The sequence below is a fragment of the Papio anubis genome, chromosome 17 (assembly GCF_008728515.1).
Source record: "Papio anubis isolate 15944 chromosome 17, Panubis1.0, whole genome shotgun sequence".
Classification (NCBI taxonomy): domain Eukaryota; kingdom Metazoa; phylum Chordata; class Mammalia; order Primates; family Cercopithecidae; genus Papio; species Papio anubis.
The window spans coordinates 3,871,280-3,897,664 of NC_044992.1; the positions used below are offsets into that span (position 1 = coordinate 3,871,280).

At 45.3% G+C, this 26,385-nt stretch overlaps 1 protein-coding gene across 2 annotated transcripts in view; it reads right to left on the reverse strand.

Annotated features, from left to right (window-relative positions):
- Positions 1 to 25,858, reverse strand: part of ANKFY1 (ankyrin repeat and FYVE domain containing 1) — a 99,515-nt gene extending 73,657 nt beyond the window's left edge. The window contains exons 1-3 of one of the 2 annotated variants that reach the window (XR_002517935.2): positions 25,800 to 25,814; positions 6,690 to 6,882; positions 1,355 to 1,473 (exon numbers count right to left, since the gene is read on the reverse strand). Coding sequence is in view for 1 of the 2 variants with exons in the window: in XM_021928582.2 (XP_021784274.1) it covers positions 1,355 to 1,473; positions 6,690 to 6,882; positions 25,800 to 25,809 (322 nt within the window). In the remaining variant the exon portion in view is untranslated. Of the gene's footprint in view, positions 1 to 1,354; positions 1,474 to 6,689; positions 6,883 to 25,799 lie in introns of both variants that reach the window. The other variant, XM_021928582.2, reaches the window with a different exon arrangement.
- Positions 25,859 to 26,385: the final 527 nt, after the last annotated feature.

Sequence of the window (26,385 nt, forward strand, 5' to 3'; positions counted from 1 at the left end):
GTCCCAGCTACTCGGGAGGCTAGTTTTTTGTATTTCTTAATAGAGACGGGGTTTCACCGTGTTAGCCAGGATGGTCTCGATCTCCTGACCTCGTGATCTGCCCGTCTCGGCCTCCCAAAGTGCTGGGATTACAGGCTTGAGCCACCGCGCCCGGCCGAGACTCCGTCTCAAAAAAAAAAAAAAAAAAAAAAAAAAATCCATTCCCCTCAGATTCCCAAGAAGCTGGGACTACAAGCACATGCCATCATGTCTAGCTATTTTTTTTTTTTTTTAATTTGCTGTAGAGACAGGGTCTTGCTATACTGCCCAGACTAGCCTTGAATTCCTAGGCTCAAGTGATCTTCCCACCTTGGCCTCTCAAAGTGCCAGGATTACTGGCATAAGCCACCACACCCAGCCTTAAAATTTTTTTGAAAAAAATAAATTGTACTGTATATATTTAAGCTATGCGACACAATGCTGTGGGATACATATATAGTAAAATGGGCACTGTGAAGCAAATTAACATATCTACCATCTCATGTAGTAACCCATACCTATTAAAATTCTGAAGGCTAATGGTCATCTTTTGATGTTAAAGAAAGAATATTGTTATTCTTCAGAGTAACTGTTCTGAGTTCAGTTCTGACAGACTAGAAAAAGTACTTTGGCTAGGCACGGTGGCTCACACCTGTAATCCCAGCACTTTGGGAGGCTGAAGCAGGTGGATCACATGAGGTCAGGAGTTCAAGACCAGCCTGGCCAACATGGTGAAACCCTGACTCTACTAAAAATACAAAAATTAGCTGGGTGTGGTAGTGGGCGCCTGTAATCCCAGCGACTCGGGAGGCTGAGGCAGGAAAATCACTTGAACCCGGGAGGCGGGAGATTGCGGTAAGCTGAGATTGCTGTTGCAATCCAGGCTGTGTGACAGAGTGAGACTCTGTCTTACAAAAAAAAAAAAAAAAAGTCCTCTGGCATCTAGTATGAAGTTTTAAGCAATCTGACAGCAGGACTTTTAATTAGACTTGAGGGAAAAATATTTTCTGGACATTAATCCTTATTTACAGCATACTTTTTCATGAAATGAGTGTACAGAAAAATACTTACATTTTATAAATCATGAGGACATTGCAGATACTCAAATATTTATGATTTGTTAGCCAGGTATTACCTCCTCAATAGGTATACAAAGTACCTAAAAGTACAACCTACTGATTCATTAATTATTTAACTAGTTTGTGGTCACCATCAATTGCTAAGAAAATTATTTTACTTTCATTGAATCACAAATATTTCAAAATGAGACACCATAACCTTCTGCCAAGAGCCCTTCCGCTAGCAGGTTTGTGTCCCTGATCACTCAAAGGCTCACCTGACAGGTCCAACTCTTTAGTGGAAGACAAGTTAGGCAGACTCCAGCTGTCACTGCGGGCTGCCAGGACAAACTTGTGAGCGCTGATGTGCCTGTCCCCAACCTTTATCTTCAGATCGCTGATGAAGAAAGAGACCCACATATATTAGAAAAACGTCATCATACCTAGGTATAGATAGGATTCATAGCTGATAAACACATGAGTATTGATCAACATACATCTGCAAAAGGAAAAATTACAGCAAAACATTGTTTCTATATGCTGGCACTGAATTCTGATGGGCCATCTTTATAATACATTGCTAGAAATGGTTTCTATTTGTAAATTCTGGCTTTAATTCACGTGGCATGCTCGGCTTTCAAATACATCTTCTAACGGGATTCTTATAGTAGTGAACCTCCAAGTTAAGGAGGAGGATTAATATTCACATAAAAAGTAGAGGCTATTTTATATAGACTAAAACAAGCTAAACCATCAGGGAGAGAAAGACAGAAAGGTTAAAGCTGGTGATGCCGGCTCTGAGACTACAGCGCGGCTACGCCTCACAGTAACGCTCAAGCAAGGTGAAACAGAAAAAGCGTGAACAAACTGACGAGCAGTCATGAACACGGCACCCAGCATCGGGACTCCTGTTCTCACCAGAAACATTCGGACCTAATATTGACCATTTTTGACTCAACTACTTATAAAAAATGGGGTGAGGAAAAAGCTTTCTTTTCAAAACATGTTTCCATAATTATGACATGCCATTATATGAAACGATCTTCCTGAATAGATATTTATGTGTAACTCCGAAATGTCAAATGCTACCGGAGGAGAGCATCTGGGCAGTGAACAAAAACGTCAAGATGACCCACTGGGCTGCCACGAGTACATGCCGTATGGCTATCCTGGCAGGAATCCAAAGTCACTGTCATCATCCTGCTGGTAGTTATATGTTTTATTTTCATATTCAACTTCAAAGGTATTTACTAGGTTGGAAAGTCTTCGGAAACTAACTACACAAAAACCACTATATGGAAAAAAAGAAAAAGAAAATACCATTACATGAATTAACCCATCCACTTAAAAGGAAACCCAGGCCAGGCATGGGGGCTCACGCCTGAAATCTCAGCACTTTGGGAGGCCGAAGTGGGCAGATCACGAGGTTAAGAGATCGAGACCATCCTGGCTAACATGGTGAAACCCCGTTTCTACTAAAAATACAAAAATTAGTCAGGCATGGTGGCAGGCGCCTGTAATCCCAGTTGGTCAGGAGGCTGAGGCAGGAGAATCGCTTGAACCCAGGAGGCAGAGGTTGCAGTGAGCTGAGATCACGCCACTGTACTCCAGCCTGGGCGACAGAGCAAGACTCTGTCTCAAAAAAAAAAAAAAGAGGAAACCCAAACAGAATATTGTTTGTATATAATGCTTGACAGAGACACATTCTACATTCTACTCTTGTAGACCCTACAAGAGTATTGCCTACAACACACTTAATCATCATTTGAAAGTATCAACAATTCCAGTTCTATCAAAGACCAAGCGGTAACTAATGATAATAGATCACAAGATTAAGAGAGTATTTATTATTTCAAATTATTACAAACTGCTGTTAACACAGTAGAACATTATTCATGGTCAAAGAAGAAATAGGATACTCTATGTAAAACAAAACATAAAACTGTATCAGCATATCCTGTGACAAAGTATAAAAAATTTAATGAAAACAAGAAGCTACCTACAAAGCACAAATAATTTTTAAACTCTGAATATATTTATAAAGTATTACATCCTAATAACTTAAATAGATTTTCAGTCTGTACTATTTCAACCACGAGTATAACTTGTAGCCACAAAATTATAAAAATGAATGTTTCTAGAAAATTTCTACCACATTCATGAGTGTCAGGTCAAAATTCTCTCTTTTGTAATCTGACATACCAAAGGGAAATAAAGATAAGGATTTCATCAATAATTTCCAATAATAATTTTTTAAAACACAAATGAAAACCGGAAAATCAGACAAGTCCAGTCCATGAAGATTCTATGCTGAAACAATTAAGGACCTAGTAATTTTTTTAAAAAACTTGATTCCACTCAATTAAAGAGTATTTCCTTTTAAAACATGGAAACCAGAATGCTGTAACTGGAGAGGAGATGAACAGTTTCTTGTTAGTTTCTCAAACACTTGAACAGGAAAAACCATAGGTTTGTTTGGTAAAAGAATGAGTACAGTAAGTAACTACATATAGCCATCATTTTTAACTACCTTATGGGACAAAACTGTTCTCCTGAACTTGAAATGTAGGCCAGGCACAGTGGCACACACCTGTAATCCCAGCACTCTGGGAGGCCAGGACCAGGAGTTTGAGACCAGCCTGGGCAACACATAGTGAGACTCTGTCTCTTATTAAAAAAGAAAAAATAAAAAAAAGAAAAACAAGAAAGGCTACCGGTTTCTTCCACATTTCTCAACTTAAAAACTTTTAAAACCTATTCATCAGTCATTCCAGCTACTAAGAGGCACATAAAAATACTATTTGAATTTTTCAACAAAATGCATGTTATAGGATAAAGGTATTTTTTCCCCTACGTTGGTAAAAGATGTCTGCTTTGGAAATTGATTTCTCAATTTCGGTTACCACATCTTGACAGCTTAGTCCCCTAGGAAGACTCCATTCCCTATCTGATATTCAATTGTAGCTAACATAGAGTTTCAACCTTCTTTAGATAAAGGGCATGCTTTTTTTTTTGAGATGGAGTCTCACTCTGTTGCCCAGGCTGGAGCGCAGTGGCGCAATCTCGGCTCACTGCTGCAACCTCCGCCTCCTGGGTTCAAGCGACTCTCCTGCCTCGGCCTCCTGAGTAGCTGGGATTACAGGCGAGCACCACCATGCTCTGCTAAATTTTTGTATTTTTAGTAGAGACAGGGTTTCATCATGTTGGTCAGACTGTTCTCGAACTCCTGACCTCATGATCCGCCCACCTCAGCCTCCCAAAGTGCTGGGATTACAGGTGTGAGCCACCGCATCCAGCCTTTTTTTTTTTTTTTTTAAAGACAGGGTCTCACTCCGTCGTCCAGGCTGGAGTGCAGTGGCGCGATCTCAGCTCACTGCAACCTCCACCTCCTGGATTCAAGCAATTCTCCTGCCTCAGCCTCCTGAGTAGCTGGGATTATAGGCACATGCCACTAAGCCCAGCTAATGTTTGTAATTTTAGTAGAGACAGGGTTTCGCCATTTGGCCAGGCTGGTCTCGAACTCCTGGCCTCAAGCGATCCACCTGCCTCAGCCTCCTAAAGTGCTGGGATTACAGGCATGGGCCACCGCACCTGGCCTAGGGCAGGTTTTAAAAGCTGAAGGGAGACTTGTTGGAGTCGTAAGATCATACCATAACTAGCTAAAAAGTGACAGGAAGAAAACTACCCAGTCTCATTCCCATTGTCTCCGAGAAGGACTTCAACACAATGAATGTGAAATAAAACTACTAATCAATTGATAAGTAATTGAAAAACTGAATGATGGGAGTTCTAATGGGAAAGAGCCTCAAAGAGTAGGAGAGGTGTGTCTGTAACAGGAAAACATTAGGCTTCCCTGGGCCAGTAATAAACAAAGTTTTCACTTGTTCATGGAAGAAGAGGAAAAACAAGACAATGGATTATATTTTACAAGAAGCTACATCTATTCAATTTATGGAACTATCCTTTACTCAGAATATATACTTCCCTTTTTCTGTAATAGATTATTCTTTCATTTAGAAAGGACTAAGATAATAGTAATTTTGAATCCTGAGTTATTTTATTGTTATTTGCATCCTCTAAATTTTGATTTTTTTTTTTTTTTTCTTAAGACAGTCTCACTCGATCACCCAGGCTGGAGTGCAATAGTACAATCTCAGCTCACTGCAACCTCCACCTCCCAGGTTCAAGCAATTCTTTTCTGCCTCAGCCTCCTAAGTAGCTGGGACTATAGGTGTATGCCACCATATGTGGCTAATTTTTGTATTTTTAGTAGAGATGGGGTTTCGTCATGTTGGTCAGTCTGGTCTCAAACTCCTGACCTCAGGTGATCCACCTGCTTCGGCCTCCCAAAATGCTGGGATAACGGGTGTGAGCGATCTATTTAAAATGCTGGAATTTATTTGAAAATAGTTACTAAGTCTTATGTAGACTGAGCTTCTATCTCCCTAGCGGCTCAAGTCCTTCCTTCTTATGTATATTCACATATGTGTTTCTTTGCCATATCCAGCATCCCAATTCAGTCTTTCATCATTGCTGTTCTGGACTATACGCAACATCACAGGTGCTCACCCTGCTCTTTTCTCTTTATAATTTCACCCACATGACATTAGCATGCCTTTTTTTTTTTTTTTTTTTTTGAGACAGAGTCTCGCTCTGTTGCCCAGGCTGGGGTGCAATGGCACAATCTAGGCTCACTGCAACCTCCGCCTCTCCAGTTCAAGCAATCCTCCTGCCTCAGCCTCCTGAGTAGCTGGGATGACAGGCGTCCACCACCAGGCCTGGCTAATTTTTTGTATTTTTAGTAGAAACGGGGCTTCACCATGTTAGCCAGGCTGGTCTCAAACTCCTGACCTCAGGTAATCCGCCCACCTCGGGCTCCCAAAGTGCTGGGATTACAGGCATGAGCCACCGCACCCAACCCTGAGCTTCTAACAGAAGCTGTATGGCTCCAGAGTTCAACCTCAACCATCGTGATGCACCCTCTAACTAGTTCCAAGACTGTTTTGCTTTGACCATCTCAAGAGAAACGGACATTTGCCCTCTGAATTCCTAGACATGTAAGCCAATTCCTGCTTGATTAGCAATGCTATCACCATGACTCCTGCACTCTGCTGAAGATAAGCACTAAACAAGAGATAAAAATCTTGCCTCAGGCTGGGCATGGTGGCTCACACCTGTAATCCCAGCACTCTGGGAGGCCGAGGCAGGTGGACTTCAGGAGATCAAGACCAACCTGGCCAACACGTTGAAACCCCATCTCTACTAAAAATACAAAAAATTAGCCGGGCGCGGTGGTGTGTGCGCCTGTAGTCCCAGCTACTCAGGAGGCTGAGGCAGGAGAATTGCTTGAACCCCGGAAGCAGAGGCTACAGTGAGCCGAAATCTCGCCACGGCACTCCAGCCTGGGCAACAGAGCGAGACTTCGTCGTAAAAAAAATAAAATAAAATAAAAAAATAAAAATCTTGCCTCAGGGAGCTTCTATTCTAGGGAATAAAGATTTGCTAATATCCTCAAGGGAGAGAAATACATTCTGGGAGAAAGTGAATGAGAAAAGCTGTAGTGTGGCCCGGGAATAAAGCCAAAGGCCTTCTGTGTCCAGGAGCCCTGCTCACCTGTACTGCTCCTGCTCGTAGAGGTCTGCCACGATCGCCAGCAGGCGGCTGATGAAGGACTCACTGCTGCTTTCCTTGTTTGCCTGCGCAGCCAAGAGAGTGCAGCGCTTCTCTGTCTCTGCCAGTTTCTTCTGCAGCTTGACATACTCTTGTCGTAGAAGCATCAAGTGCTTCTCCAGCTTGGCCACCTCCTCTGCAAGGAGAAGAAAGAATCAGGTTTACCGTGGCCGGTGTAAAGCAGGCGCATTCACTAGTCCCTCATCCCACCGATGGGAACGCTCCCCGAGTGACCGGCCACCCGATGTTTCTACTATTTCTCAGTGACAGTCCCACAGGATCAAGAATGGCTCTGATAGCTGGGTACTGTGGCTCACACCTGTAATCCCAAAGCTTTGGGAGTCCAAAGCTGGGGGAATCACTTGAGCCCAGGAGTGTGAGACCAGCCTGGACAACATACTGTCTTTACTTTTTAAAATATTCATTAAAAATAAAAAATAAAAATAAAAATAACAAAGAATAGCTTTGTTTCAGGGTGCTGGTCACTGAACCAAGGAGACCATCATGGTTACAGGGATTTCTCCTCTCAGAAGCTCAATATTATACAGTAGATGACAATGAAGAGATGTACATAAAGATGCTGACCTGCCCTGCAAATCCTTTACCACAAAGCCAGGAGTCTCCAGGAGAAAAGGCTACCAAAATCACCTAGATTTTTTGAAATCACTAACAGTAATAACAATTTCCTAATTTTGACATGTTCTTCTAAAAGCGTTACATAAATTCCCTCATTTAATCTCTCTCTTTTTTTTTTTTTTTTAGACGGAGTCTCGCTCTGTCACCAGGCTGGAGTGCAGTGGCGCGATCTAGGCTCACTGCAACCTCTGCCTCCTGGGTTCAAGCAATTCTCCTGCCTCAGCCTCCCTGGGACTACAGGCACGTGCCACCACGCCTGGCTCATTTTTTGTATTTTCAGTAAAGACAGGGTTTTACCATGTTGGCCAGGATGGTCTCAAACTCCAGACCTTGTGATCCACCCGCCTCAGCCTCCCAAAGTGCTGGGATTACAGGCGTGAGCCACCGCACCTGGCCTCATTTTTTTTTTTTTTAAAGAGATGAGGGTCTCACTACATTGCCCAGGCTAGACTCAAACTCCTGGACTCAACTGTTCCCGCTGCCTCAGCCTCCCACAGCTGGGACCACAGGCACATCCCACTGTGCCCAGCTTCATATCATCTTCATGACAAGCCTATGAGGTAGGTACTGCTATATACCAGCCCCATTTTATAGAGGAGGAGGACACTGGGGCACAGAGAGGTTACAGATTTCCCCTGTTGCAAGGCTGGTGAGAGGACGGGCTGGGATCTGAGCCCAACATTCTTATTCCAGGGCCTGTGATCATATTAATCACGCTCCCCAACCCTGGCACCTGTCCCCCTTCAGGTGAGGATCAGGGCAGTTAATAATGGTTCAGAGAGAGGTACGCCATCTTCCACTGGCACGTTGGGGCAGGTAAAAAGGTTGAGAACCACTGTATTTGATTAATTAAATTCAACAAGCATTTATCAAGTGTCCACTAGGTGCTGGACGCTGCACGATGGTAAGCGCACTCTGACATACCTGTCCTCGGAGCCCTGAGTTACTGAGAAAAACAAAGATAAACAATTTTTTCTTCTTTTTTTTGAGACAGAGTCTCATTCTGTCGCCTGGGCTAGAGTGCAGTGGCGCAATCTTGGCTCACTGCAACCTCCATCTCCTGGGTTCAAGCGATTCTCCTGCTTCAACCTCCCAAGCAGCTGGGATGACAGGTGGGCACACCACGCCCGGCTAATTTTTGTATTTTTAGTAGAGACAGGGTTTTGCCATGTTGGCCAGGCTGGTTTCAGACTCCTGGCCTCAAGTGATCCACTCACCTTGGCCTCCCAAAGTGTTGGATTATAGGCATGAGCTACCATGCTCAGTCATAAGTCAAATAACTTTGGTTATAATTTATAATTAAAATAATTATAACAGTCAAATGCAAAACTACAACTCTACATTAGAGAGCTAGAAGGCAAAAACAGCTATGAGAGCCTATAAAGCAAGTGAACTGAAGAGGTCGGGAAATGCTTCCCTGAGGAAGCAGTCATGGAACTTCTCCTTTGCCTGAGCTCTGGAGTCTTAAGAAGGGATGAGACAGGGGATTTATGCAACCATGGACTGATAAACCATGTAGCTTTATCCGTCAAGGTCTCTATGGCTCCACAGTGCTGCTACAACCATCCTCCGGGCCTTGGTCCCTTCACCCCTCCCTCTTCCACACCACACATTCCAAATCCTGACACTGCCCTCAGGCCCATCTCCCATCCAATCTGCCTCATTCCATGCCAATACCCTGAGAAAACTGAGCTACTGACAATAACTCCCACCGTCCCAGCAGTGATTCCCATCTCCCCTTTGCTTCCTTTGAAAGGGTATATCCTTCCTACCCAAGTTTAATCCCCCTATGTGCTCCCTAAATCTCTTCACTCTCCTCACTCCTCAGGACCTTTGCTTTATCATCAATGACCCTATCTCCGAACTCCAGTCTCTCTTTTGACTGGGTGGTTCTAGTCAACATATAAGCCAGTTTAAGTCTCTTATCTATTAAAGCATCCCACGTCCACAACACATCTGAAACCCTCAGCCTCGCCATCTCTAGCTACCATACACCATTGTCTCACCTGCCATTCCCTCTTCTGTCCCCACCATCCCCTTGAAACTCCTCTCACCCATGACCTTCTAATTGCCAAGTCCAGTGGACTCCTGCCAGTGGTTCTCCTCCTAGACTTATGACACCACATCACACTGTTGTCCATCCCTTCTCTTATTTTAGCAACCACAATACCACCCTCTGATTCTGGTTCTCTGTCTCTTTCACATGCTTCCCTGCATCCTTTCCCAATCTTTCCTTTTTCTTTTCTTTCTTTTTTTTTTTTTTTTTAAAGAAATCGGGTCTCTGTCACTCAGCCTGGAGCACAGTGCCACAATCCTAGCTCATCACAGCCTCAAACTCCTCAAACTCCTGAACTCAAGTGATCTTCCCACCTCAGCCTCCAGAGTAGCTAGGACTACAGGTGCTTGCCACCAAGCCTGGCTAAATTTTAAATTTTTTGTAGAGATGCGGTATCACTATGCTGCCAGGCCTGGTCTCAAACTCCTGGGCTCAAGTGATCCTCCTGACTCAGCCTCCCTAGTACCTGGGACCACAAGTGTGTGCCATCACCCCTGGCTATCAATTTTTAAATTTTTTGTACAGGTGGGCCTTGCTATGTTGCCAGGGCTATGTTGCCTTGCACTCCCAGGCTCAAGCGACCCACCTGCCTCTGCCTCCAGAGTAGCTAGGAGCAGAGGTGTGCATACTTGGGAGGCTGAGGCAGGAGGATTCCCTTGAGCCTAGAAGGTTCAGGCTGCAAAGAGCCGAGATTGTGCCACTGTACTCCAGCCTGGCAACACAGCAAGACCCTGTCTCAAAAAAAACCAACCAGCCGGGTCCAGTGGCTCATGCCTATAATCTCAGCACTTTGGGAGGCTGAGGCGGGCAGATCACAAGGTCAGGAGTTCAAGATCAGCCTGGCCAATATGGTGAAACCCAATCTCTACTAAAAATATAAAAATTATCTGGGCATGGTGGCACGCAACTGTAGTCCCAACCACTCGGGAGGCTGAGGCAGAAGAATTGCTTGAACCTGGGAGGCGAAGGTTGTAGTGAGCCAAGATTGTGCCACTGCACTCCAGCCTGGGTGACAGAGGACACTCCATCTCAAAAAACAAACAAACAAACAAACAAAACAAAGAAAAGAGTTGTGAGTAATAGAGAAGACAGGCAATTAAGCCAATGCAGTAAACCCTGAGCACTCTGATAGGGGATACAAATGGAGTGTGGTGGGAGACCTCCTGGTTTAAGCCAGCATAAAGAAAATGTTCCAGAAAAGTAGTAGCTTACTTCAAAAGATTTAAATAAAGCCTGTATTTGTTTGTAGCATACTGGACCCAGAAAATGCAAGAAAAGGTTTCAATCTTTTATTCTCTTGGTCAGATTCTCCTTTTAAGCTTGCATCAGTCAACAGATTTGTCAAACAGACAAAGTACATAAACACTGTACATTTCTCTATAAGAAATACAAATAATTATGAGCCCAAGCCTCGCCCTCTCCTCCAAGAGTTCACTGACAAAAATGTCAGCCACTCACCAGCTTCTATGCAAGTCAACTGAAAAGGATGGCTATAGTATACACCACATCTCGCTAGTTCAACCTCGTGGCTGCAAAATTACATCCCACTTGCCAAGAGACAGCCTCCAAGTTTCCGCTGTGGTAACCGTTTCTTCCATAAGCAACCTGAACCCTCTAACCGTGGTTTCAATCACACCATATTCCACCCAACCTAAATCTTTTGCTCCTCAACAACTCCAACCCAGCATGACTATAGCTGGCTGGGGAATTTCCATTTCACTTAAACTGTCAATCTGCACATATTTATGCACTAAGCATTCTGGCAGATTAGGAGCTGCCTCTTTTAAGAGTTAAAAGGGCAATCTAGACTGGGTGTGGTGGCTCACACCTGTAATCCTAGCACTTTGCGGGGCCAGGCAGGAGGATCTCTAAAGCCCAGGAGTTTGAGACCAGCCTGGGCAACACAGCATTTTTTTTTTTTTTTCATAAAAAAACTGAAAAAATTAGTTGGGTGTGGTGGCACGTACCTGTAGTCCCAGCTACTTGGGAGGCTGAGGTGGGAGGATTGCTTGAGCTCAGGAGGTGGAGGCTACAGTGAGCTGTGATCATGCCACTGTGCTCCAGCCTGAGCAACAAAGCAAGACTCTATATCAAAAAGGGTGGGGGGGCAACCTAATTAGCACCTATTCCAAACAAGGTAATCAAAGCAGTATCAAATGTAGAATCAAAGTAGTATCTACAAGGAGCTCAGAAACAAGAAGGGCAAGAACAAAACTAACAGTCACAAAGAAGGTGGATACTGATTTATGTGCTAAGGTGTTGTAGCCCTGGCAAACATTCAAACAGAAGATCTTAGATCCTGAGTGTATAATAAGGGAAAAAAAAAAAAGATCTGTGGAAGACCTTTAGGTGAGCTAGAATCAAAAGGACGTAGGTAACAGGTGAAATTATAGGAACATCTGCCTTCAAGAATGCAAAATTAGGCCGGGTACAGTGGCTCATGCCTGTAACCCTAGCACTTTGGGAGGCCAAGGTGGGTGGGTCACTTGAGATTAGGAGTTTGAGACCAGCCTGGGCAACATGGCAAAACCCCATGTCTACAAAAAAATACAAAAACGAGCCAGGGGTGGAGGTGGGCACCTGTAGTCCCAGCTCTCAGGAGGCTGAGGTGGAAGGATCGCATGAGCCTGGGAGGTGGAGGCTGCGGTGAGCTGAGATCACACCATAGCACTCCAGCCTGGACGACATAGAGACCCTATATATAAAAAAAAAAAAAAAAAAGACTGGAAAGTTGCTGATTCCTCTATCTAAGCCTTCAAGTGGAGGAGATCCTGAAAGCTGTTTCCAGCCATTTTCCCCCTCTGCTCTCTGGGAAACCATACACATTTCCTTAAACATCAGTTATACACACAAATTCTAAACTCTACAGCAACAGCCCCAGTCTCTCTACAGAATTCCTCATTCAAATACGCATAAGCTGCCTGGACAATGACACAAGATATAAACTACCAAGGGAATGAGCAGAGAAGAGGCAAGATAAAAGCAGGGCTTTGGCATGATTTGGGACTCTTAGTCACAAAATTACAGATGCTCCCCCACCCGGCAGCTTTTGTCGGGGAAACCCAAAGGATCACAAAAGTACTCAGGAAGCTTATGAGCACTTACCAGTGCTACCTCAATTGCCACACCATTTCATAGCATAACGGAGGAGTGCTTATGGCTGAGACATTACCAGCCTGTAGGGAACACTGTCTGCTTACAAACAGCAATGCAAATGTGTCCTTGAAGTGTCACCAAGCTATACAGTTCTTGCAAGAAAAAGTACAAAATTATCATTCTGAGCAATAACGGAGAGAGAATTTACAGGGCACAGGTTCTAGGGCTAGACTGACAGGGATCAAACCTAGTTTGGACACACCTTAGGCAGGTGACTCATTCTCTTCATCTGTAAGGATGCTGTCAACACTGCAAGTGCTAATACATGTAATAACCTTAGAATACAACCTGCCCCGCAGTAGGTGGTCAAAAGATATTAGCTATTATTACAATTCTTAGAAAGCAGCCCAGGGTAGTCAGTCCTGTGTTGCAAGATTCTCCCTGCACACTGATAGCCCAGAGCATGCATTTTAGAGCCTCACTGACTGGGTTTGACCCCAGCTTACCTATTTACTAGCTGTGTGACCTTCGGCAAGTTACTTACTCTTCTCTGTGCTTCAGTCTTCTCACGTGGAAAATGAGACTAATGATGTTATCTTAGAGCAGGGGTCCCCAGCCTCCAGGCCGTGGACAGGTACTAGTTTGTGGCCTGTTAGGAACCGGGCCACACCCAGCAGGAGGTGAGCTGCGGGCGAGCCACCTCGCCCACCTGACTGAGCTCGGCCTCCTGTCAGATGAGCAGCAGCATTAGATTCTCACAGGAGCGCGAACCCTGCTGTGAACTGCGCACGCCAGGGATCTAGGCTGCACGCTCCTTACGAGACTCTAATGCCTGATATCTGAGGTGGAGCAGGTTCATCCTGAAACTACTCCCTTCCCTACTCCATCTATGGAAAAACTGTCTTCCACGAAACCAGTCCCTGGTGCCAAAAAGATTGGGGACCACTGTCTTAGAGAACGATGTGGAAAGTCATTAGGATAGGTTAAATCACTTGGAGCAGTGTCTGGTTTAGTCAGGTTTACCACTGCTGCTGCTTCTCCGCCTACTTATTCTTCATCCAGTGCCCAGTTTTCAGCCGTGGTTTTTTCTTTGTCCCCTTCCAACTTTCATTTGAAAAGCAAGCCTAGAAACTGAATTAGCTGGGCATGGTGGCGCATGCCTGTAGTCCCAGAGATGACGCCACTGCATTCCAGCCTTTGAGACAGAGACAGCCTGTCTCAAAAAAGGAGAGGAGAGAGGAGAGGACAGCAAACCTAGAAATTTAAATAATAGATAAAACCTAGAGTTTCACGAAAAAAGCTACACTAAGTATCAGTGAAGAATGCCAGGAACAGCCGGGCGCGGTGGCTCAAGCCTGTAATCCCAGCACTTTGGGAGGCCGAGACGGGCGGATCACAAGGTCAGGAGATCGAGACCATCCTGGCTAACCCGGTGAAACCCCGTCTCTACTAAAAAGTACAAAAAACTAGCCGGGCGAGGTGGCGGGCGCCTGTAGTCCCAGCTACTCGGGAGGCTGAGGCAGGAGAATGGCATGAACCCGGGAGGCGGAGCTTGCAGTGAGCTGCACTTCAGCCTGGGTGACAGAGCAAGACCCCGTCTCAAAAAAAAAAAAAAAAAAAAAAAAAAAAAGAATGCCAGGAACTTCCAATTTTCTCATGTTTCTTTCCAAATAATATCTAGCTGTTCTCCATGAGTGCAGTCTATGGTCAGTCTTTCAGTAAGTATCCTTTCTGATAGTTCATCACTGTTGAGTTAACAAAACATGCTTAAGACCAAAAAAAAAAATCTGCATTCATTATGAATAGCCTAAAATAAAGAGTGTAATGTCTATTGCAAAAGAGTAGTTAATCAGCAAATTACCTCTTCAGAAGTTACATGGCACAGTCAGGAGAGAAACCAAGACTGACTTTTGGAACACTCCTCCTTCTAGTTCAGGAGTTGGCAAACTTTCTGTAAAGGGCTAGATAGCAAATATTTTAGCTCTGGGAGCCACACAGTCTCCGTGGCCCTACTCAACTCTGCCAGTTGTAAAACAAAAGTACAAATGAATGAGTGTGGCTGTTTCCCTAAAAATGCTTTATTTATGAACACCGAAAATGGAATGTCATGTAATTTTCACAACATGATACATTGTTTTGATTTTTCTTCAATCAGTTTAAAATATTTAAAATATAGTTAATATGTATAAGCTATTTTTATATGTTACATCTATAACATATAAACAAATTCTTAGCTTAAGGACTGCACAAAAACAAGTCAACAGGTTTCAGGTCAGATTTGGCTGAGAGGCCATACAAGCCCTGCTCCCCTGCTGGTGATTTTAAAGAATTAGGATGTTAAAATGACACCCAGAGCCAAATGAAAGGGAAGAAAGCAGTTTATCTATCTGGAATGCCTAGAATTCTGTAACCTCTCACTTCTTACCACACCCTAAGCCACAGCAGCAGCCACTGCATCTTCAAGATATGCCTCTCTCTAAGCTTACCTCCTCACCCTCAGAAACAGGCTCACAGTAACGCCTCCTACCCCTAGACAAACACCTCTTCCACACGGCTATGCTCTTGACTGCCCAGTCTATCACACTTTTTGCCTTCTCCACCAATTTCTGAAGAGTCCTCTTTAGTCACTACTTCCTCTCTTGCCTCCCGAACCTTCTGAAACTTGGCTCCTACTCACATCCCTCTGCTAAAGTCACAATGATCAAATCACCCACTTCGATGACCTTTTCCTTATTCTTCAAGCTCCTCAACCTCTCTGTAGCCTGTCAATCACCCCATTCTTGAAACTCTTGTTTTGGCTTCCTAACTCTGTACTCTAGCTTTCTTCCTAACCTTGTTACAGACCCTTCATCTATTCTGACTATCCACTTTCTAAAAAGGCACAGTGCTGCAAGGTTCAGACCTACAACGGAACTTTTCCTAAAGCTTCTTCTTTGAATGTGGTCTCATGCACACCCATAACTTTACTGTCACTGCTATAAAAATGGACCCAAATCTCTCTTTCCTTCAACAGCTCCTGCTGAAAGAATGATTGACTGGTACTATAAACTCAACAAGTTCAAAATCAAACTTCGTATCTTCCTTAAATCAAAGTCTTCTTCCTACTTCATTTCATGTTATCAAAGCCCTAAGTTATCAACGTACAGGCTATGGTAATGCGTTTATATAGCACACCAAACATACGAACTATTTAGAGATAAATTTAACACAATGTGCAATGCATGCACACTGAAAACTATAAAACACTGCTGACAGAAATGAAAGGCAACCTAAATAAACAGAGTGATATACTACGCTCATGGACTGGAAGGCTCAATAGCTCAGTACTGTTAAGATGTCAGGTCTCTCCAAATTGGTCTATAGATTCAATAACTTCCCAATAAAAATCCCAGCGAACTATTTTCGTAGAATTTGAAAGAATGATTCTACTTTTTTTTTTCTTAGAAACAGGGTCTCCCTCTGTCACCCAGGCTGGGGTGCAGTGGCCTGATCACAACTCACTGCAGCCTCGAACTCCTGGGCTCAAGTGATTCTCCTGCCTCAGCCTTCCAAACAGCGAGAACTACGGGTAAGCACCACCACACATGGCCAATTGTTTTGTAGAGACAGGGTCTCAGGATGGCGCCCAAGCTGGCCTCGAACGCCTGGCCTCAAGGGATCCTCCCACTTTGGTCTTTTAAACTGCTGGGATTACACGCATGCACAAGCACAGGCAGCTGATTCTAAAATTTGGGTGGAAATGCAAAGTTCCTAGAATAGCCAAAAAAATTCTGCATGGGGGGAAAGAAAAAGGTTTAGCATTTACCTGACCCAAGGCTGCGTATAAAGCTACAGCAAATAGGACAGCATCATACTGGCATCAAGACAGATATCCAGAGCAATGCAATATGACGGAATCCAGGAACAGACTCTGACATATACAAATGCTCTGACAGTGGTGTCAAGGCATTTCAATGAGGAAAGAGCAATGGGACCAGAACAATTGGAGATCTATATGGAAAACGCAAAGCCCTATTCCTAGATACCGCTACATATAAAAACTAACTCAAAATCACACATATCTAAATGGAAGGGTTAAAACTGTAGCCCTTCTAGGCCGGGCATGGTGGCTCACACCTGTAATCCCAGCACTTTGGGAGGCCGAGGCAGACAGATCACGAGATCAGGAGATCAAGACCATCCTGGCTAACATAGCGAAACCCCATCTATGCTAAAAATACAAAAATTAGCCAGGTGTGGTGGTGGGTGCCTGTAGTCCCAGCTACTCGGGAGGCTGAGGCAGAATCACTTGAACCCGGGAGGCGGAGGTTGCAATGAGCCGAGATCACGCCACTGCACTCCAGCCTGGACCACAGAGTGAGACTCCATGGAAAAAAAAAAAAAGCAGAGGGAGATTTGACCCACTCAGAGTAGAAGGTCACGTGAACACAGAACAGAGAGAAATTTGAAGATGCTGTCCTTGAAGACTGGAACGATGCAGCCAATAGCCAAGGAACATCAGCAGCCTCTTGCTGGTGGAAGAATCAGGAAAAAGAATTTCTCCTAGAGCCTCCAGAGGGAATAGGGCCCTACGGAGACCTTGATTTGAGACCAGCGATGCTGATTTCAATCAGACTTCTGTCCTCCAGAATCATAAGAACACGTTTCTGTTGTTTTAAGCCATCTAGCTTGTGGAAATCTGTTACAGCAGCCACAGGAAACTCAAACAGCTATACTTACAAACAAAAAATTCTGTAGAGTGGAAGACTTTAATGCCCTGGTAACTTTTTGCTAGATTAGTGTCAACATCATTTGATGGGGTAAAAGGAAATGGATGCTTTCCTGTAATATTTTGCAATAAAGAGAAAGAGGGAATTAGTACTTTTTGTCTCCTATGGCAGTTAAGTTCTTCACATTCATCATCTCAGATTCTAACTATATTGAAAAAGTAATATACTAACAGTGAAATTCACTTGGGTTAAGTGGGTTGCCTAAAATCACACAATTAGCAGAAGACAGACTCGAGATTCGGGATCTCAGGCCAGAGCCCATCCCATTAATACCATGATGCCAGATTTCAGCTCCAATATCAGAACATCAAGATCAGTCATTACTTAATGCAGGAATTAAATGAGCTCCTTCCATTTCCTACCGTAAATGCACTCTACTGCCCTCTGGCCACTCCAGTTCTAACCCACGCTGTATTCGGTGTTTTTCGATTACCACCACCCTGGCATTTCCTTTCTCTACATTCCTATAGTTCTTCTATTCTAGCCAAAACTGTAGCAGTGAATTAGTGTTCTTCATGTAATTTTTTTTTTTTTTTTGAGACAGAGTTTCGCTTGTCGCCCAGACTGGAGTGCAACGGTGCGGTGTGATCTTGGCTCACTGCAACCTCTGCCTCCCGGGTTCAAGCGATCCTCCTGTCTCAGCCTTCTGAAGTAGCTGGGATTACAGGCGCCTGCCCCCATGCCCAGCTAAATTTTTTTGTACTTTTAGTAGAGACAGGGTTTCATCATGTTGGCCAGGCTGGTCCTGAACTCCTGACCTCAGGTGATACCCTGGCCTCGATCTCCCAAAATGCTGGGATTATAGGCATAAACCACCATGCCCGGCCTCTTCATGTAATTCTTTAATGACTAAATGACTTTATTCCTATTCTGCTTTAACTATGTCCATCAGATAAAAGAGAAATGATTGTAAAGGCTGTGATAACATTCTCTTTGGAGAACTACAAGAATAATTTTTTGTTTCAGGCTTATATTAGGATCTTCCACATAAAATATTTCATTAAAGTGTCAGCTTCCCAGAAAATACTATCTTCCTTGTTGGCATCAGATTAGAAAAGCTCTTCACTGGTGATGAATTATCACCACTACTACTTTTCTTTTTTTTTTTTTCTTTTGAGACGGAGTCTCACTCTTGTCGCCCACGCTGGACTGCAGTGGCATGATCTCAGTTCACTGCAACCTCCGCCTCCCGGGTTCAAGCAATTCTCCTGCCTCAGCCTCCTGAGTAGCTGGGATTACAGGCGTGTACCACCAAGCCTGGCTAATTTTTGTACTTTTAGTAGAGACGGGGTTTCACCATGTTGCTCAGGCTGGTCTCAAACTCCTGACCTTGAGACCTGCCCGCCTCGGCCTCCCAAAGTGCTGGGATTACAGGCGTGAGCTTCCACCATGCGTGGCCCACACATCTGGATGTTTAAAAGGTCCCAGGTGACTGTACCGTGCAGGGTTCTCCAGGTTGAGAACTATGTACTAATGGAATGAAGGAGAGAGGAAAGCACAGATGTGAGAGGTGTACAGCATCCAGGGGATTTGGGGACTGATGCAGACTTCGCGGGGGAGTCGGGGATAACTTTTTGGTTAGTGACTTGAGAGTCTGGCTGAACAGTAGTGCCATTAATCATGAATGTAGAAGAGAAAACCCAGTATAACTAGAAAACAAAACATGCACTACTTTGAAATACTTGGCCTTCCTCTCTGTTCTGCAAGTTCCATTAAGGTTAAGTTGTGTCTTGCTCATTTTGTCATCTCTGGCATAGTAGCTTGCACCTACCGTAAAATACGTTTTTCCTGAATGCAATTGAGCTCTGTGAGGTTCATCTGCCTCATGTTACAATCAGTGGCATGACTTACACATCTTTCAAAAGCTCACCTTGTACAGCAGTGACCACTGGGCTGGTTTCACAAGAGATGCACAACAAATATTAGGTAACTAGCTATTTCCACCTCAAACTCCTGACTGGAAACACTTCCAACTTAGACACCACCACATAGAAGTATACTGGGCAAAGCAAATATGTCCAAAAGTGAGGTCAAAATATTTGTTCTCAAATCTATTCCTTCTCTACCTCTTAGCAGCTCAGCCATTTGTCTGAGTCATCCAGACCTAGAACTCTTGAGTCATCTTTGATTCTCTCTCAACATTCAACCAGATTTCAAAAGTCCTGTCTTTCATATGTCCTGCGGTCTTTCTCCCATCAGTCCTCTCCAGCCGCACGGCCCCTACCAAATGGCTCACTGCTACAGCTTGCTCTCTGACTTCCTTCCTTCTCAATCCATCCTCTACACTGCAGTCATTGTGTCATGTCCCAGACAATTCCAGTTATGTCGCTACCGTGGCGGATTCCTTTCAGTAGTATTGCTCCATGACTCTCAGAATAAAATCCAAACGCTGAACAAATGCCCTTAATAACCTGGCCCTTAACATACTCTTCCAACCTCACATCCCACCAATCCTTCCACCTAGAACACTGACCTCTCCTCAATCTCATGTCCCCATGTCCAAAGGAGGGCCATTTTTCAAAGCTCAGCTCAAGTAATGTCTTCTGCAACAAGACTTTCCCTGAACATCCAAAATACATTCCCCATTACTTCCTTTAAAAATCTCTCCCTATTCTGAGTTTTCAAAGTAACTCCTAAGCATGTTTTACCTTTCACCTTACAATATAGTTTTTCATACACAATTTCTTTTATCATCCCTCCTAGACTTCAGAACTCCCTGTGAATAAGCTTTAGTTCTGGCTATTCTTGTTTAACTACCAATTACTTCTCCCTCTATACCCATTCCATGGTTATCTCCTCTTCCTCCTGACAATACCTTACCAAATGGAGTTCAATAAATACCACAGGTTCAACAGGAGATTCTGGGGACACAGCAATTTCTCATTTTGTTCAGCAAGGCTGCAAATCATGATAATATCTCAAATTGCCCACAGCAAATCACCCTGCCAGTGACAGAATCCTGTGTATCTCAGCACAAGTCAGTAGCTTTACTCTGAAATGTCCACTAATGGATAAATTTTATTTCTCAGTAAAAATAATCCACAAGGAGAAAGCTAACAGCTACAGCTGGTGACAGCAGTGAAAGTAAGGAAAGGGAGAGAAAAGAAAACAACGGTATGAAAGGAACAGTCCGCGAGAGGTCTCTAGACTACACATAATTATCAATGACCTGGGACATTTGTTCAATAAGTAGAACAATAAACAGATAAATTTCAAAAGTAGAAACAGCAAAGTTCCTTCTTTCCTTATTTCTACCAACCTACACTAACGAGGCATTTTCTGGAACGGTACTACCCAAAGCACTTCTGGCAATGCCAGTGTTCTATTAATCTGTGCTGTCCATTGGGGGAGCTACTAGTCACATGGCAACCGAGTACTTGGAATAGGACTACCACAACTGAGAAGTTAATTTTAAATTTTATTTAAATTTAATCAAATTTAAGTAGCCACATGTGGCTAGTGACTAATGTGTTGGTCCATGAATACCCAGGACATGGAATGTTTTCCCCATGTTACTTGGGTTGTTGTCAAAAGTATTTTTCTGATCAAATTCCATCAAGTTAATAAAAGTTTATGATAAATTTTCTGTTCAATATACTATTTACAAAAAAAAAAAACCTTACTTTTTTTTTCAATTTTTACTTTTACTGAGGAAAAGAAGTGGAGAGTGATTTTAGAGGAGACTCGAGAGAAGGACTGCACGCCAGGGTGAAAGCATCAGGCACTGTGGGAAAAGCATCAGGCACTGTGGGAAAAGGCTCTTCCTGCGCCTGAGAAATATCCTAGGATCCCAACAGCTACTTGTGAGCTACAGATGATCCCCTTTTAAAGCTGAGGACACTGAGACTGAGAGCAATTAATTGACTTGCTTATGATCATAGCTTAAACTAGGATTTAAATCCATGTCCAGCTGCAGAGTCGGAGCTCTCACACACTACATTTTATTTTATTATTATTATTTTTTGAGACAGTCTCTGTTGCTCAGGCTGGAGTGCAGTGGCACAATCTTGGCTCACTGCAACCTCTACCTCCCAGGTTCAAGTGACTCTCCTGACTCAGCCTCCTGAGCAGCTGGGATTACAGGCATGCACCACCATACCTGGCTAATTTTTGTATGTTTAGTAGAGATGGGGTTTCACCATGTTGGTCAGGCTGGTCTGGAACTCCTGATCTCAAGTGATCCGCCCACCTCGGCCTCCCAAAGTGCTGGGATTACAGATGTGAGCCACCGTGACCGGCCTTAAACATTGTATTTTAGTTGCTAAAACAAAAATGGGCAGGATGAAAAGTAGGTTAGGTAGCTCTTAGCAGACTTGTTATCCAGAGCATAATAAAAGCTGGATTTGCTTGGCAAGAAGCTAAGGATGTATCCAGGTAACTTTTCTTGATGGCTAGCAGGTGATGCTCGAGAAATTCATACCTTCCTTCAACCACAGCCATGATTCTAAGCTGGGAGACACAGGAGTGAGCAAAACAGAACAAGTTCCTGCCCTCATGGGGTTTTTATTCCAGTGAGGGACGCCCTCTAATGAGATGACAACTGAACAGGCACCGAGTGAATAAAGTGGGTCAGCTCTGTGGAGAAGCACTGGAGGACTGTTCCAGGCCAAGGGAACTGCAAGGACAAAGACGCAGAGGTAGCAGCATGTTGGGCACGCACAAAGAACAGCAACAAAGTCAGTGTGGTGGGGCACAGTGAATGAAAGCAGGAAACAAGCTCGAAGTGTTAGGTGGGGCCCACACCCTGTTAGTACTTAAAGGTCATTGGGAGAATTGGAATATATTTTACGATTACGGAGAACTGTGAGAGCTGGGCAATGAGGGGCAGGAGTATTAAGAAGAGTGGGAGAGACATGATCTGATTGATGTCTTAAATGAAACACTAGAAACTATGAAATTAGAGTGTGAGAAAGCAAAATCGAGGCAGAAAAGTTAAAAGCAACCTTTTAATTGGAACCTTTTGAAGTAGTTCACTGGGGTTACAAAGGAAGCTTAGGGCTGGGAGTGGTGGCTCACACCTGTAATCCCAGCACTTCGGGAGGCCCAAGCAGGTGAATGGCTTGAGCCCAGGAGTTCAAAACTAGCCCGGACAACATCGCGAAACCCCAACTCTACAAGAAATACGAAAATTAGCCGGATGTGGTGGCACGCACATCTGCACTCCCAGCTACTTGGGAGGCTGAGGTGAGAGAATCACTTGAGTCTGGGAGGTGGAGGTTGTAGTGAGCTGTGATCACGCCACTGTACTCCAGCCTGGGTGACGGAATGAGATCCTGTTTCGGGGGAAAAAAAAAAAGTACCACAAACGAAGCTTAGATTAGCAGGACAGCTACAGAGATGTAGAGATGGGGAATAAAAACTAATTTTACGACAGACTTTAGCTAAATATATATGGTCAAATCCATAGTCATGGATAGATGGAAGGAAAGAAGGTTGTCCTCTAAACAAGTCACATAAGAAGAGGTACACTTAGTCTCTCAGGAATTCTGTTTACTATTCCTAGGCACTATCTCCCACATTCTCACACAGCCAACCAACCATTATCAGGGAAGTTCCCATAGTGTGTTTACAGATCATTCAAGTTATATGACACAGATATCTGCTATTTATTTATATTTAAATACGTCTCTCCAAACAAGCATAGCAGGCTCTGAGAATCCGATTAAAGCACAAGCAGGATTAATATCCCACAAACATTTTCTACCTAATCTTGTCTTCCTTTGCATAGCTTCAGGTTAATGAGCTAAATGGCCCAGAATGCCTCCTAGTTGAAGTTTGCAACATTGTTTCTAAAAAGCTTAAATCCCAACAAAAAGTTGGGACACAAAAAAGGTAAAAGAAAAACTGGCGGCCGGGCGCGGTGGCTCAAGCCTGTAATCCCAGCACTTTGGGAGGCCGAGACGGGCGGATCACCTGAGGTACGGAGTTCAAGACCAGGCTGGCCAAGATAGTGAAACCCCATCTCTACAAAAATTAGCCGGGCATGATGGTGGGTGCCCGTAATCCCAGGTACTTGGAAGGCTGAGGCGGGAGAATCACTTGAACCCGGGAGGTGGAGGCTGCGGTGGCCGAGATCGCGCTATTGCACTCCAGCCTGGGCAACAGAGTGAGAGGGAGGAAGGGAGGAAGGAAGGAAGAAAAACTGCAAAGTCAGAACTTCATGACTGCTTACCTAGCTATCCCCCTGCTAATTTAACCCTGAAAGGATGTCGTCTTCGTGTGTTTAAGGAGAGATACCCCACTGACGGGATGTCTCTGAAGGCACTTGCCAGATGATGAGTATGGATGATGAGCATGCTGACTCAACCTGCATGAGCTCCTCAGGGGTTGGAACCCGACTGCAAAGCACAGCAGGGGGTCAGTAAAGCTCCTGAATGAAAAACCAGCCGCCCTCCACAATCTCAACCTTGCTACTGTATTCCCAAAACACTGAACTTACCTTCCTAGTGTAAAAGCGCCAGACTACCCATTACCTCACAGAAGACCTTCCTGAACCTTTCTACCCACCTCACTCCTGTGAGGAACAGCTATTTGCTGTGTACAACAACATTCTGTGATTGACCCAAAAAGTAACGTCAGAGAATGTCTTGGGTTTTCGCTCCTTTTCTTACTCCCCTGCTTTCACCTCAAGTTTCCCCTCCAGGAATATGGCAGAAAAAGCAAAGACAAAAACTGGCTGCCTGCTAGGCGCAATGGCTCATGCCTGTAACCGCAGCACTTAGAGGGGCCAAAGCGGAAGGACTGCTTGAGCCCAAGAGCTGGAGACCAGTCTGGGCGACATAGTGAGACAGGATCTTGCTCTGTCGCCCAGGCTGGTGGAGTTCACTGCAACCTCTGCCTCCCAGATTCAAATGATCCTCCCACCTCCCTAGTATTACTGCTGGGACCACAGGCACCCGCCACCATTCCATTCACTCCAGGCTGGAGTGCAGTGGCACCATCTCAGCTCACTGCAACCTCCGTTTTCCGGGTTCAAGCGACTCTCGTGCCTCATCCTCCCGAGTACCTGGAATTACAGATACATGCCACCACACCTGGCTAACTTTTGTATTTTTTGTAGATACGGGGTTTCGCCATGTTGCCCAGGCTGCTCTTGAACTCCTGGCCTCAAGCGATCCTCCCACCTCGGCCTCCCAAAGTGCTGAAATTACTGGCGTGTGCCACCACACCGGGCCAAGCCCTTGTCTACACACACACAGACACAACTTTTTAATGAGCCAGGTGTGGTGGCGAGCGCCCGTGGTCTCAGAAAGCTGAGGTAAGGGGATCGCTTGAGCCCAGGAAGCTGAAGCTGCAGTGAGCTGTGACCGCGCCACTGTACTCCAGCCTGTGGGACAGAGCGAGACCCTGTCTCAAAACACACAGACACACACACACACCCCAAAACCAAATGGGTGCCAGTGCCAGCTATCTCTGTAACTTTGCCTAAATTCCTTTATCAATAAAGGGCAAATATACACGCCAGGCCTCCTTCACGAGGTTATCTAAAGTCTAACGCAAATGAAAAAAGCCGACCAACTGTCATGTGCTGCCCAAATCTAAGATCCATCAAGAGACAGGTTCATTCAAAGCTCAAAACCAACAGGACAAGTCGTGACCAAGCACAATGCAGTCACTCAATAAACAAAGGTCAAATAAGGAATATTCTTCTCCAATAACGGTGTAAAGAGGAGAATCACGCTGCCCAGATACAACAACGTCGCTGCACGATTCCTGACAGGTAACTCCCCATCTCTGGGCCTTCTTTCCCCCTACGTGTACAATAAGGCTTTGACAATGAAGGCTTCTAATTACTGCTACATTAAGAGAGGAAGACTCTGAGAGACCAGAGTGCCTTAACCTGCAATGTCATGAGAAGTGCACCAGACCACAGGGTAGGCACTGGACTGGGAGGCAAAGGCACAGAGGTCTGGTTTGAGCAGCCCTCTTGTGAGCAGTGTGACCTTGGCCAACCCCCTTCCCGCAAACCCCTTCCTCCCGTCTTCATCTGTACGCCTGGCCTGAAGGCAGGGGCTGCTGCGGAGCTGGAGCCGCCAGTGCGCCCGCCTGCTTGACCCCAGCCCGAGGAGTCCCACGCTCTTCCGCAAGCAAGGGATGGACCCCTTCCGGATGCAGGACGTGCCAGGACAGCAGTTTCGATTTCCTAAGGCGAAGGCTTACTTCCCCCGGCGTCCCGGCACCGCCGGCAATCAAGAGCCTCCCCTGCTGCCCTCGGGGCCCCGCGGCTGCACGCTGCACCGGCACGAGACCTGCCAGCCCCGCACCGCAGCCGGCCGCAGTCCCGCGGGGTCGGTATCGCGGGAGGGGCGTTGTCATAGGAACCGCGCTCCGGACCCCAGCCCGAGAAGCTCAGGAGAGGCTGCACAGAAAGGCTCGCGAGACCCGCGGAGCCCCCATGCAACCACGCCCGGCCTTCCCCTCCCAGGGCAGCTTCTCCCGGCCAGCAGCGCCCCCACAGCTCCGCGTCTTCCCGCGCGGCTCCACAAAAAACCCTACCTTCCGCCATGTCTGGCCCGGCACTGCCTGCAGCCTCGCGAGAAGTGCGCGGCTTAGCCGGGGCGGTGCGGAACGGAATCACCAAGTCTCGCGAGAATCATGGGAGGCGCGGCAAAGGGCGGAGCCGAGGGTAGGAAAGGGGTGAATGAAAGTGGAGGGGGATGCTGGGCTCTGGGGGAAGCGGAGAGCCGGGTTTATTTTTACCGGGTGTTTTTGAGGCTCGAGATTTATTGAGCACTGACTGAGCCCTGTCATATTCCACATCCTTGGCAGGGCACCGAAAAGGATGACACAACGAATGCAGACGACTCCTCGGAGAAGCTTGGCAGTGAGAGGGGTCAAGAGAGGGGGTTTGTTGGTCCTTAGCTTGTAAAGATAGGAGAGGCTGGGAGAAAGGAGCCAGTGGAGAGGTGCCTGGGGAGGTAGGATGCTCGGCAGGCGATGCAGAACTCAGGAAAACGGATTAAATTTGGCCTAGAGGCGGGTCACCTGTTATTCCACTAAAACGTTAGGAAACAAGAACATGCGTGCGGATATATAGGGGAGAAGAAAATCAGGGAGATCGTTTGATGACATCGATTTTATG